Genomic DNA, 14,091 nt, shown 5'->3' on the forward strand with positions numbered 1-14,091 from the left:
GTTTTTCAGTTCAACTTGCTTTTGGAAAGTTAAACAAATCACTAATCCACAAAAATAAAACAAATGAGGGCAGCACTAACAATTGCAAATGTGCACACCAAGTGCTAAAAAAAAAAAACATTTTATTTACAAGGACAAGGCACAAACGTTTCCTTATGTCCTGGTAAAAATATTTTTGTAGCACTTGGTGTGCACATTTGCAGTTGTTCCGAAGCCCTAATTTTTTCTAATTTTGTGGATTACTTTACCCTGCTTGGAGCTGAGATTTGATTTGAGAAATATATGATTTAACTAGATTTATGCTCAAATGCAGACATAATATTTTACAATTTGTTGCCATTTTAGTAAGTTGTACTGCTAGTATTAGCTCTAGGGTCCATACAAATACATATAAGCAAGTTATTTGACCATTTTAAAATCTATTTTTGTCACATCGACTGCATGAGAAAAAAAAAACTGCATTTTTGCCTTTATACTAATATTTCAGACCATTTGTGAAATATTCCAAGATGAAGGATACTATTGCTATATAGACATGTCTATTTTATTCTGTTAACATTCTGCAACCTAAATAAAGTTGTTTTATTTATTTTTTTTGTAAATTGTACTGTATACTGTCTAAAGCTTTTTATTTTCTTTTATAGAGGATGAACAAATAAGTGAAAAATACAAATTGTGTGAATATACATATTTTTACATTTGTCTGCAAAGCACTATATACACAAAATTGCTGTTACGGTTTATATGCAGACTATCAATCACTTGCTTCATATCTATGTTATGATAATATTTATTCAATCAGAAAGTGCTTGGAATTGGAATCTGGGAGAAAAAAAAATATATAAAAAGCAAATTAATATAAAAACATATTACCTGGCTATATTAAATGTAGCTTGACGTTCCAACAATCTCCAACAATAATAGATGGCTGATGCAAGGGTTCTAAACCTATTCATTCTCCTCTGACATTAGTAACAAAAGTGTGTTTGCAAAAAAAAAGCATTGAAGCTTTTCACTACATAATGCTTTTAGCCACTGTATAAATGCTCATGCAATAAACAATTTGACTCATTAAAGCATGCATGAACTATTAGATGTGAATTTCAGGTTATGGGAAAATGACTTCCTCCAAGGCAAGATGCAGATGGGTGCAGATAAAAGAATCATTGCTTATGCCTTTAGGCCATCATTTACAATATGGTATAAAACAATCAAAAACGCTATGTAGCAAAAAGCATTCATCTCAAACATTATTTAATAGGCTGGTTGGCTTAGCATGTATCAAACCAAATGTTTTTCTTTTAATGGCTTCCATGAAACTCAGCAGTTTACATTAGCGAACATTATAATATGTTAATGTGCCATACCATAACACAGCAACATACGAGAGGATGCAAAACAAAAATGATCTCATCTTCCGTATGTGTAGAACAGCAAGAACAAAAAGATTAAAGCTTTAAAAAAAATGAAATTATTTTTCTGCCAAGTCCTTGACGGTGGCCATCAGTGCAACATTTATATTGGCTTTCACTCCTTTCTGCATTATTGAAAGCTTTCTACAGCACTGAACACTGGAGTGACATTTAAAATAGAGGCTCTCTGGTCAGTATAACCACTATAACACCTTTATATAACGAATAGATCAGTGACTTTTTTTAGCGCAGACGAAAATAATTAGTAAATATTATTTTGCAGAAACTGTCAAAGCACTCACTAAAGTATTGATACAGCCTTTCTGCATTTAGCGCACATGCAGAGCAGAATTGGTAGTTCCATGCACATAGTTAGAAAAGGCATTCAAATGAAAGCAGTGATTGTTAATGTAGCTAGGACAGACTTACATGCTGCCTATTTTAGAAGGTGGCTGCTGCAGATCTTTCTCCCTAATATTAGCTCCACTTGTTTCCAAATTCAATCCAATCTCTTGCAGTTCTGAAACTGGGGGTAGGTAAGGGGGAAGACCAGCTTCTCCTGTACCCGGATCAGGGGCCGAGTCTCCACTATCTGCATAAAGCAGCTCCAGTTGAGTAGTGGTTCTTCTCCGAGCCTGTTTGTTGTATAACAAAAGGTTATTATGTCAGTAGTAAATAGAAATATATTTAGGTGATAAGCATTTCATTTCCATGATGGATCTTAGAATCTCAACCGTATTTGACATTTGTTCACAGAAAAAGTTTTTTTGCATAGCAATGGAACATCAGTCTGACCAATTTTAACTTCACAAACACCGTTCAGATATACATTTTTGTCCCATTCTTAACTTGTGGATTACTGGCACAGGGGTCAAACTTGTTGAGAAGAAAAGGATCTTCCATACTCAGCACTGCATCAAGCATAGTGGAGGAAAAAAGACCATTATTTATATTGCAACCCCATTGTATTATTATTTTTTTTAAAATATAAATTCAAAGGGTTTCTCAGGTAATAAAAAATAACTAATTATAAAGAGTGCATTTCAGAAGATAACCTAAAAAAAAAAAAAAAAATGGCATCTGCCCTAACATTTTTCAAAATCCTTAATTTTTCATAAAATGTGGGTTTTTTTTTTTGTTTTTGTAAACCGGGTCCTCTTCAGACAGAAATGTCCTGTTTACATATTGATTGTTTCTAGCTCACCTTGTTCTTGGGCTTGACCTCACCACACAGTTTCATTAAATCCGATGACAGGGAACTAAAAATAAGCAATACCAGAGTTCAAAGGTCAGCAATATCAGTATTAATATTTATGCTTCTCTATCTGAAAATGCATACGGATTTCCACCATTATAATGTAACAATATGTATATTACTTTAAAGTAAGATATGAAATCTAAATTTTTCAAAATATATGTTGATTTCAAGCAATAATATATAGGAGGTGCAATGCACCTGGACCCTGCTCTTATAACAGGCACCATGCCATGCTGATGGATGCAAAAACTGCCCAGCGTTAAGCAGAGTAGATACCATCCTGCCAGGATCGACTGTTCTTTCTAAAAGTAAGCAGAGGCTGAGGTGAGCTGGTATGGGAGGTTAGGGAGTTTCAATCTATGTGTGCATTGCCTTCACAGTTCTCTGGCATGCTGGAAGTCAGACTATGATGTCACTCTCCAAGGCATCGCTACAGATAATGCGCAGGAGCTGTGCAGGCAGTGTACATATGAATCAGAGCTTTCTCAGTGCAGCTTAGCCCAAACTGAACTACAGGGAGATGATCTACTCCAAAAGAGAAAGGCAGATTCTTATCTGCCATTGTGAGATATATAGCAGCTAAGGATTTAACTTTTGGCCACCCGGGGAAATATTAATAAATGTGTTCTCAAGCATTCAACTAAAAGAACCTATACTTACATGAACTTAAAGGGTCACTGCAGACTCCTACACAACTTTAGCTTGCTGAAAAGCTTTATGTTTGAAGAGTGTCTCCTCTTTTATTTTTCCATTTTGCAAAAAGTGCAGATTTCAATAACATTTTTACACTTTTATAAATTAACCTGGCTTTCATGCAGACTACAGGTAATGTTACTTCCTGGTTTCGTTTGCTCAATGCAGCTGACCTCAAGAGGCAAACTGATTTTAGATAGATCCCCAATTAAAAAATACATAACTAAATGTATGGTAGTTTTATTTTGGGTATAAAGACCGTGATTTGTATTTATTCTGTATTTGGGCAGTGGAGTCCCTTTAACAGAAAAGTAGTACATGCATGTCATGTGACATTAACACAAAACAGATAACTAAGAAAACATACAGCACTGGGAAAATGGAAATTAAGCCTCATACTTCGTGTTAAATGTATATTCACTGACTGTATATCCAGTGAGAGTTAGCATATTGCTATATGTTTGTGAATTATGCTCCATAGACATATTACTGTAGGAGCAAATGAAAGAAAACTATTTATTTATTTTTTAAAGTGAGGAATTAAAGAAACAATCGCAATATCTTCTACATTACACACCTTCCTTCTGTTCCAGGGCTTTGCAATGATCCTTCTTCATCACTGCTATTTTCTGTATTTTCTGTTGAAAAACAAAAAAGAACAGTCAGCATAAATCTGCAAGGTACAAATATATATCATTTGTGTAGTTTGTATAACCTGAAAGTTGAAAAAAAAACTAAAAGTGTTATACTTTTGTTCTTCCAGTTACATCCCATGGCTGGCTGACAAGGGGGTTGCCAAAGTATAAGCTTGTATGCCATTAAAGCAATGCACACACATTCAGGCAAGATGATGCCTGTATCCACAAGTGCTGGTAAACAGTTACCAGTCATTGCCGCACTAAACATTCCAGAGACATATACTAGGAAATGAAAATAGAACTGAAATTGTCATAATGTTTACAATACCTCTTCAATATGTTGGATGCATATTTCTGTCAATTACATATTACTGAATGTTTGGATGTATCTAGTTTTTTTTATTTATTTTTTTCCTCAAAAGTCAGTAGGATAAGGGTCTATTAACAAAAAAAAATAAAATAAAAACAACTACAGAGAAGATGTAATGTATTCCCTATCAACTGAAGCATTTTAACGGAATGAAGCTGGATAGACAGCCAGTGTTTCGCTGAGAGTGTCCGCTCAGTGCACACCTTCTGCATCACTGTGGTGACCTTCTGAAAAGTCACCCAGGAACTCCAGCCCTCTTAACAACTTAATTCAGATGAAGTTGTTACGTGGGTGAAGTAGCCTTTTCAGAGAGTATGTAGGTAGACTTGGGGGGGGGAAGCTTAGCGTTATTGGTGAAATTCCCCTGATTTCTATCATGTTAATTGCATCAACCAGTACATAGAAATTTGGTTGCAATTCAGTTGTTTGTGAGCAGCTTAATTACACAAATTTAAGCAGAATTTGCCGATTTCAACAAACACCCAAATAGCACCTAAATGGTATTGGATTGCAAAAGTTAAAAAAGTTTTAAAACGGTCACATGACATCCAGCTGTACATGTGTGAGCGTATATATATGTACGTACATACATACATACCCACAATAACAAATGACAAGTTACAAATTATGTCATGTTAATCAGGGATTTACCTAATCCTTATTATAGAAGCGTTAAACATTAAAATAATGTTAAATTACTAGTAGAGATATCCCAGAAAATAAGATAAGATTTATAGATAATATACAATATTTATTGAGGAGTTATTCTGTTGCCAGCTGTAAAGGGTTAAACTCCACTTATTAACAAATAAATTTACACTCATTATTTATTTATTTCTAAAATATTTTACCAGGAAGGATTATTATGAATGAATGTTACAAAGTAGGATACTATTGATCTCTTTGCAAATCTTTACCACAAAGCAACAATTTCTTTCAACTTCAAAACCTATTCATACTGAAGAAAAACAAATTAGGGCTTTTACTTTTTTTTAGCTTACATGAACATAAATTAAATGTGGATTGTCTCGTATACACCCCAAAATGAAAGTCACTGGTATGAGCTACTTATATGTATCAAATGAATTATTCACAAGCTAACATTACCATGGCTCGCTGATGTTAAATTTTGGTTAGAACAGAATATGTGACATTATTTATGGATTTATTTTTGTGTCTAATAAAGATGAACAGGATTAATAAGAGATGAAATGACTTGAAAATGTAATGTTATTAAGTAAAATGTAAGGCTGAAGCTATGCTACGTGCCAAAGTTAATGGTAGGTGCCAAGTCTTCTATGTAAAGGTATATTACCAACATTCATCTGTTAATATTTTATTCCTTTCTCAAAGATCAGAGATTGGGAATGTGAGACAAAGAGATGTTCTCAATGTTGGACATGCAATGTGTGCACATTCTCAGAAGGTCAGCCTTGTCTTCTGGTTAGTGCGGATGGTGAATTAGTAAGTCATGCATGTGCACAACAAGTAGTAAGCTAGATATACTTACCCAGTGGAATGCTATCTAGGTCTGTGCAAGTTCAAGCAACAAGGAAACAAAAACCAACACAATCAAAAACGTTCACTTTGCCAAATGAAACAAATCCATTCCTACCAACAATATTTACATAAAGACCACATGAAAGCAAGAATATTTCCACAGTCAATTAATACACATCCACTGTCCCTCACAATGGTATTGATATACTTTCTCTTTTTTAGTTAAAGATCTGAAGTTTATTTTGGGCCAGAAAATTATTGAGATATTGGTACATGTTTAGATCATAATTTGGTATGTTCAGATATCTGTAAAGTTTTAGGAAGAGACAGGAGATTAGACAATTGAGTAAAATGAAAGTGAACATTAAAAAAGGTCAGCCTAAAGCAAGGACATCAAACGGAGGCATCTGGTTAATGTTCAGCTACCAATTTCACAACTCCTAGATAGGTATACATGGTTAGAGATTTATAGGAATAATGGGCGGGGACAAATAATTTGATACCGCTGTTCTAAACAATTTTAAAAGCTTTCCAGGCTAAAATCTGTAAAGGGGATTTAAGCATAACGAATATGGTTATTTTCGTAAATTTGAATTGTCGGCAATTCAATGTGAATTTTAAATTTCGGTCAAAAAAGTAAAACTAAAAACACTGCAGACTTGGAGAATATTTCAATAAGACTATTTTCTACTAAAAAAATAAAAACTGTGCTGAATTACTTATACTTAACACTTTAGTGAAAAACCCTGTCGCTACCTTCAAATTTCAGAGAGACAAAATTAAAGGGACACTATAGTCGCCAAAACATCTTTAGCTTAAAGAAGCAGTTTTAGTGTATAGATTATGATCCTGCAGTCTCACTGCTCAAATTTCTGCAATTTAGGAGTTAAATCCCTTTTGTTTCTGTCCATGCAGCCCTAACCACACCTCCCCTGGCTGTGACTCACACCATGCATGAAAAAAAGAAAATAGTTTCACTTTCTATTAGATGTAACTTACTTTAAAAGTTCTTATTGACTGCTCTCATACTTTAATCATACACAGGAGGCTTCTTTGGGGTCTAGCAAGCTATCAACAGTGCAGGGGATACTACATTTTAAATTAAATCAAATTTGCAATGAAGGAAGTATAAACATTAGCTGACACTTTGCAGGAAGTGTTTAGGAAGGCTGTGCAAGTCACATTATTATTATTATTTTATTATTTATATAACGCCAATAAATTCTGTAGCGCTGTACAATGGGTGGACTAACAGACACTTAATTGATATCAGACCACTGGACGTACAGGAACAGAGGGGGTTGAGGGCCCTGCTCGATGAGCTTACATGCAGGGAGGTGTAACTAGGGTACATAAATTAAGTGATTTAACTCCTAAATGGTAGAGAATTGAGCAGTGACACTGCAGGGAAATGATCTATACACCAAAACTACTTCAATAAGCTAAAGTTGTTTTGGTGACTATATTGGCCTTTTAAAGTAAACAATTACTACAATTTTTATGCATATCCTTTTTCTTTAACCCCTTAAGGACACATGACGTGTGTGACACGTCATGATTCCCTTTTATTCCAGAAGCTTGGTCCTTAAGGGGTTAAAATGAAATGCATTGAAGCATTGAACAAACAATAACATTTTATTATCCGATACAGAAACTTTCATGAGATCTTTAAAATAAATATGGAATAGATGTGGTTATTAAGCATGTTAAAAATAATCTTAATTATTACAATATAGCAGTATAACGGCATACAAGGAAATCTTTTGTATAAATGTTTGGTTTGCACAGTGGAATGTTTTTAGTAAAATATACTTTTTACTTGGCATTATGGAACTGAAAGTGCACTAAGTAAAAATACAAAATTATTTTCTGAAATTAGAATTCATTGTGAAGGCCAGAGTAGCCAAACTGAAAAGAGAGCTGAGAAATGCATTAGTAAATTTGAAATTCACTTTGAATCATCACTTCAGTGAATAATCCTGAAAGTTGTTACTCCAAGAAAAAAAAAAAAAATACTAAAAAAGAACATATGGTTTGTGACTATACTTTTTAAAAAAAAAAAATATTTGCATGTTATTGCTTTAACAGATTTTTTATTTTTTTTTGCCCATGACTACTTATTTTAAAGTGCGATTGTTACATCTTTTACAGAATGCAATATGCCACTTAAAGGAACACTATAGTCACCTAAATTACTTTAGCTAAATAAAGCAGTTTTAGTGTATAGATCATTCCCCTGCAATTTCACTGCTCAATTCACTGTCATTTAGGAGTTAAATCACGTTGTTTCTGTTTATGCAGCCATAGCCACACCTCCCCTGGCTATGATTGACAGAGCCTGCATGAAAAAAAACTGGTTTCACTTTCAAACAGATGTAATTTACCTTAAATAATTGTATCTCAATCTCTAAATTAAACTTGAATCACATACAGGAGGCTCTTGCAGGGTCTAGTAAGCTATTAACATAGCAGGGGATAATAAAATCTTAATTAGACAGAACTTGCAATAAAGAACGCCTAAATAGGGCTCTCTTTACAGGAAGTGTTTATGGAAGGCCGTGCAAGTCACATGCAGGGAGGTGTGACTAGGGTTCATAAACAAAGGGATTTAACTCATAAATGGCATAGGATTGAGCAGTGAGGCTGCAGGGGCATGTTCTATACACCAAAACTGCTTCATTAAGCTAAAGTTGTTCAGGTGACTATAGTGTCCCTTTAATATCATCAATGATATCATTAGGCCAACATTCAGTCCTGCTTTAATTTACCCTGGACCATACTATTACCAAAAGCTAATGTGATTGAAATACTAAATTGCACATTGTGCTTTAAGTTTTTAAAATATATTTCTGTTTATTTACTTAGAATCATAAACAGTCATGCAAGTTTCAACATGTAGGTGTAGGATATGCCACCCCTCCCCAACTGTGATCTGTGTGAGCTCTTAGCACAAACATACAGACACTATGTATGCTCCTAGCATCACAACAAGCTAGTCTCCCTCAGTCCTAAAACTGTTAATCACTGCATCACTCACCTAGTGAGGCCACACACCTAGTCTAACTACATGAAGCATTTACACCACAAAAAGGCTCCAAAGTATGGAGCTGTGACGGTATTCCGTAAAAACGAGATGAGTTCCAGTTCTATGGTTTCCAATAGAGCCCTTGAACTCTAACTACTAACTGAAATCGTGGAAAGGTTATGAAATTGAATTGCATTTTTGACAGAAAACAAAATCAATAAAAAAGCAAAACTTGCATATATTACTATTAATCATAATGTTCTTTTTGACCATAACAGTTATTTTTTGCTCTCACATTCCTCCATGCTGTACACTCAATCAGAATGCATCATTACTTTTTAAAAATTGATTTAAGGAGCTACAGCATTTATTCATAAAAAGCTTTTTATGACCACAATTTTTTATGGCTGCAAGTGCACAAAAAAAAAAAAAAAAAAGACATGCTATCAATAAAAATGGTACAATAAAATATAAAATCACCTTGTAATGCGTGACCTAGTAGAGCATCAAGTTCAGGATTTAGCTCTGCCTTTTCTTTTAACATGTGAAACAAGAGTTGGTTTTGAGTAGAACTAGTTATTTCAGTTTGTTTAAGACGCCCTTCTAGAACTTTAATTTGAGCCTCTCTTTGAGCTGATTGGAGACCCTGCACAAAATAAATAAAATGTTAATGTGGATTGGAATAATTTCTACAATAAAGATACCATTGACATAAATAAATAAATAAAACACAGACAAAATCATTGCTCTCAGCACAATGATACTCTATTCTCCCTGCAACTACTGATATTTGTGTTTCAGAAGTGTACGCTGTTTGATAATGATACACAATTCATTTAGATATACCTATTGAGCATCAAAAAAGGGAGACTAAAAGGAACAGTACAACGTTAGGAATACAAACATGTAGTGCTCCCCTATCTATTTAAGAGTCCCCCTGCAATTTTAACAACACTAATGTTTTACACTGCATTGTTAAAACTAAATGGCCACTGAACACAGACCACTTCAGTGAGAGCAAGTGGTCTGGGTGCCTTTAGTTGTACCTTGAAAGTAGGAAATGTTTAGTGAGCATTCCTGAGCCTCTGGGAAAGTTATATGTAAAAGGGCTGAATGTAGTAGTTTGGGTGCAAAAAGTCTTTGAGTGTCGTTTTTGAACAGCTTGACAAAACACAATGCTTCCATCCAACCAATTTGTATTTACATATTATTCTAAACTTGTGAGTTATGTGTCTTGCTTTATATGCAATCGCACACACTGTTAATAACAACTCTAAAATTATAGTTTTTTTATGAGATTCATTACACAATATTTTAGGTATGTATCTATATGTTTCCAATACTAGAGTAACTTGGTAAGTTAAAACAAAGCAAACTATTACACATTTTCAAGAATTCTGGTATTGTGATTGAAAAAATGATCTAGAGAATTCAGCTCATCTAGCAGTTCCCAAATGTACGATATGGTGTGTTGCACTGGCAAGACAACATTATCCAAATTTTATTAAAGAAACAAGCAAGCAGCTTAGCTTTTAATCATAATGGCTTACCTTGCTTACAGCCATGGAAAGAAAATGATCAAGTAAGTACCGTGCTTCTGTTAGTGTGCAAGAACTAATAATTGCAGTGACATCCAACGTATCTCCTTCATCCTAAAAGATAAACATGTAATGCAAGAATGAATTTAGTGATTTTCTTCCATCTGTAATTAAAGTTTTCTTTTTTATGTCACAGTAGAAGTTCAAATTAAAGTTTACAAATGCACTGATAGTTCTTGCACACAGACTTCATTATATACATGGCTCTTTCTAAATAGTGCTACTGATTGAGATTCTTTAAAATGAAGGTCTGGAAGTGCATTTGAGTGGTATGGGGCAGTATGGAGAAACACATGAGCAACAAAGTTTGTTGATTTACTATAGATAACTATTCTTGATCTTCACTGTACAAGAACAGCTGACAACTAATACTCACAGTAATTAATGGTACTATAAAGTATACAACACGGAAAGATACAAATTAATTTCCACCCAAACAGCAACAAAAGCTGTAATAAACTATATATTTTTTTCTCATTATTGGGTAATTTAAATGAATCCTAAAATTGACTGTCCCCTTCTTTCAGTATACCTCAATTAGGTAAAGGATTAATGTTGCTGAAACAATATGCAGATCAGTAACTAAAACACATTTTTGACCTTATACCAAGTAGCATTACCATATTGAAATTAGATTTTATATTGAGAACTTCATCAATATCAACCATTAAATAAAAACAAATGAAAAGATTACTTGCAACCAGCTTGGGGTAACTGTAATTGCATGAAAGATCTTTCAGTTCAAAGCAAACTGACTTAAAAACAAACAAACACATAGATACCTTGGCCTCTTCCATCTGCATGATGCTGGCTTGACAATCAGCTATACTGTCATTAATGTAGTCAATATTTGCAGTTAGAGACTCTATTTCATCACTGAAGTTATGGACATTTTTGTCACTGTCTCCAACTTCCTTAAGAATTCTGTCTCTTTTCTTTGTGACTTTTTCCTTTCTCTTTGTAAGTTCTTCACGTTGCTGTTGGATGAACAAAGAAGAGCACAAACCAAGTTCCATATTATTTCAAGCATGTATAAAGAGAGACAACTGGAAATAAAGTACTTGCCTTGGTATGGCAAATTAATGCTTTATATTAATATTGAGTAGGCATTGCATTTGAGATTCAAGCTGTACTTACAATACAACTGCAAAGTCTGTACTAGACTGTTGAGGCATGCATTATTAGAAAACGTTTTGGAAGAGATTAACAAAAAAACTAAAGCTTAATATAACCCACTTAGTGATATTAGTGTTTAGAAGTAGATACATATTTAAGGTGGACTAATTCCGCCTGCAGAAGTTTGAGGACCGCAACCCCATTAACACAATGGAAACCCATTGCTCTTAATACTACCACTGGTACTTAAGTGATTTCATGACCATTGCAGTTGCATCCCAATGCCCACGTTTGAGGATAGGTGCCAGGGACATTGGCATGTTGGGTAAGATTAGGAAAAAGGAATCATTCCTTTCATGCTGCATATGAAAGTGAGCATGGATAAGGACAGATACACTTGATTCAACTAGGAACCTGTCCAAGTGTTGAAATTAGAGCCAATGATATTCTTAACCTGAATTTCACTAAAGGCCTAGCGTGCCCACTATTACAGCCTGTCAGCCAACAGTTTTCCTTACAGAGAGAATCACTAACTTACAACAATATAGTGTGAATGGGTCACTAACTTAGAAACACAGTGTGATCATACCTGTACCACTCACTTGCATGCTGATTTTGGTCTATCCCACCTGCACTTTTTTTTGCCTATATCTGCAATACCAGTCATTAGTCTGCAATACATGCAGTCTTAGATGCCGACAGGGGCTGATCAAGATGGCCACAAATCAAAAAGGCTCAATACTTTACTAACAATCACAAGAGACTTTTACCACACACACCCACAAAATTAGGGATATCAGAGGCAATCCCAGAGCTTGACACTATCGAGCACTTACATTTGTGCTTTTCTTTACAAACTTTGTCTCTCCTGCTGTGTTTTATCTAAAATACGACACAGTCATACCTGTCGATGACTGTGGAGATTGAAAAAATTCAGCAGGATTATATATTTTAGGGTGCTGTGTACACCCATCCTATTTTCGCATTGACTATTTTCTCGTCTCCCATACATTGAACACCAATATTCACAACATAAGCCTTAATTTAATAAGCGTTACAAAATTATTCAATATTGTTAGAAAAGCTTTCCAAAGTATTTAACTATGGCAAATTCCCATAGACACAATATTGACTTCTGTAGATAAAGGATTTGGAAAGTATTTATAACCCTATGGAATCATTTGGAAAACGTATTAACTTGAGGCCAAAGATTATTTGTCTCTTTTCTTCTGGCTCTATTCTTCTTATGTGTGCTTTTGAGATTTCTGTAGGGCTATGCTGCGGACCGCTTTGTCTAGCTATCTGGATGACAATATCCAACACATCAACAATCCCATGCTCCTATGGACTTCTTCCAAGGCAGTCATAAGTGAACATATCATTTCTTAAATATCTACAGCATAAATAAATAAATAAATAAATGGGCATCTAAATATGATGCATAATTTAGGACCTTATCTCATTCACTTGGGTCATTCCTTGCTTTGCCATCCATTGAAACTAAATTAAGTACAGTAGATCTACTAAGTGGGGATAAAAATTAATCAAATATAGGGAGCGTTGTTGTAGAAGGGGTCTGTGACCTACTCAGCCTATGTATGTGAAGGGAAAGCTGCTACCACCAGAATACCCAAGTCCATCCAAATACATAGGTGCACCAATTGTTCGTGCAATCCTGCACAATGCTCTCAGGAATCCAGCCACAACTGGTGATCAGATACGATCCTCTAAGCCTACCCAACTCGTTAGTCTTGCAATTTAGAATTAGATGGTGTGAGTTGTGTGTAGGGGTTCAGCCTCGTTTGGATAGCAGCTTCGGCTAATGCCGAAGAAATGCCGAAGAATTGTTGATCAGAAGATATGTTATGGTAGACCTTGGATTGTCTCTTAGGTGTCTTGGTAAGTAGCCGCTTGTGGAGCGTCTCCCAGAATTGTGAGCACAGAAGTGGATCCACCTGGTAAATCTGTTTTGTGGAAACATTTGGAGCAGCAGGCCTTGAGCCAACAGCCATTTGCCACTAGTCACCTAGAGTAAGCTTCAATACTGCACCAGTGGGGACCAGGATATTCCCTGCCAATCCAAAGTGGGGGGAAACAGAGCCCAATGGTGAAAACAAAACTCAAGCAGAGGGTCGTCGTCTCCCCAGTCTCTGATATGTCTGCTGAACACAGAGCAGTCTAGCACAGACAGTGCCCATCAGGAATGGTCAAATGTAGGTCAGAACCTTGGTAGAGTGAACGACAGGAGAGAGAACTCTGATACTGCATAAAATAAAACTTTATTTTCTGAATAATAGGCTTATATCGAAGTTTTATCTACGAAGTTCCAGCCATTAGCGTCTGTATCAGTCAACTGTCAGGCCCCCCTCTTTTAACCCGTTAAGGACAAAACTTCTGGAATAAAAGGGAATCATGACATGTCACACATGTCATGTGTCCTTAAGGGGTTAAGGTGGTCGGCATTGTAACCATGACACCGGT

The 14,091-nt window shown here is 35.1% G+C and overlaps 1 protein-coding gene across 6 annotated transcripts in view; it reads right to left on the reverse strand.

The window, feature by feature from the left end:
- Positions 1-14,091, reverse strand: part of KIF21A (kinesin family member 21A) — a 133,583-nt gene that overhangs the window by 25,928 nt on the left and 93,564 nt on the right. For 4 of the 6 annotated variants that reach the window (XM_063448074.1, XM_063448071.1, XM_063448072.1 and 1 more), the window contains 7 exons: positions 11,277-11,471; positions 10,447-10,548; positions 9,377-9,542; positions 5,882-5,902; positions 3,941-4,001; positions 2,617-2,671; positions 1,842-2,047 (listed from right to left, as the gene is read on the reverse strand). In XM_063448074.1, the coding sequence (XP_063304144.1) occupies positions 1,842-2,047; positions 2,617-2,671; positions 3,941-4,001; positions 5,882-5,902; positions 9,377-9,542; positions 10,447-10,548; positions 11,277-11,471 (806 nt within the window). The remainder of the gene's footprint in view (positions 1-1,841; positions 2,048-2,616; positions 2,672-3,940; positions 4,002-5,881; positions 5,903-9,376; positions 9,543-10,446; positions 10,549-11,276; positions 11,472-14,091) is intronic. The other 2 variants (XM_063448073.1, XM_063448070.1) reach the window with 1 other exon arrangement.

The sequence above is a fragment of the Pelobates fuscus genome, chromosome 3 (genome assembly GCF_036172605.1).
Source record: "Pelobates fuscus isolate aPelFus1 chromosome 3, aPelFus1.pri, whole genome shotgun sequence".
In the NCBI taxonomy this organism is placed as follows: domain Eukaryota; kingdom Metazoa; phylum Chordata; class Amphibia; order Anura; family Pelobatidae; genus Pelobates; species Pelobates fuscus.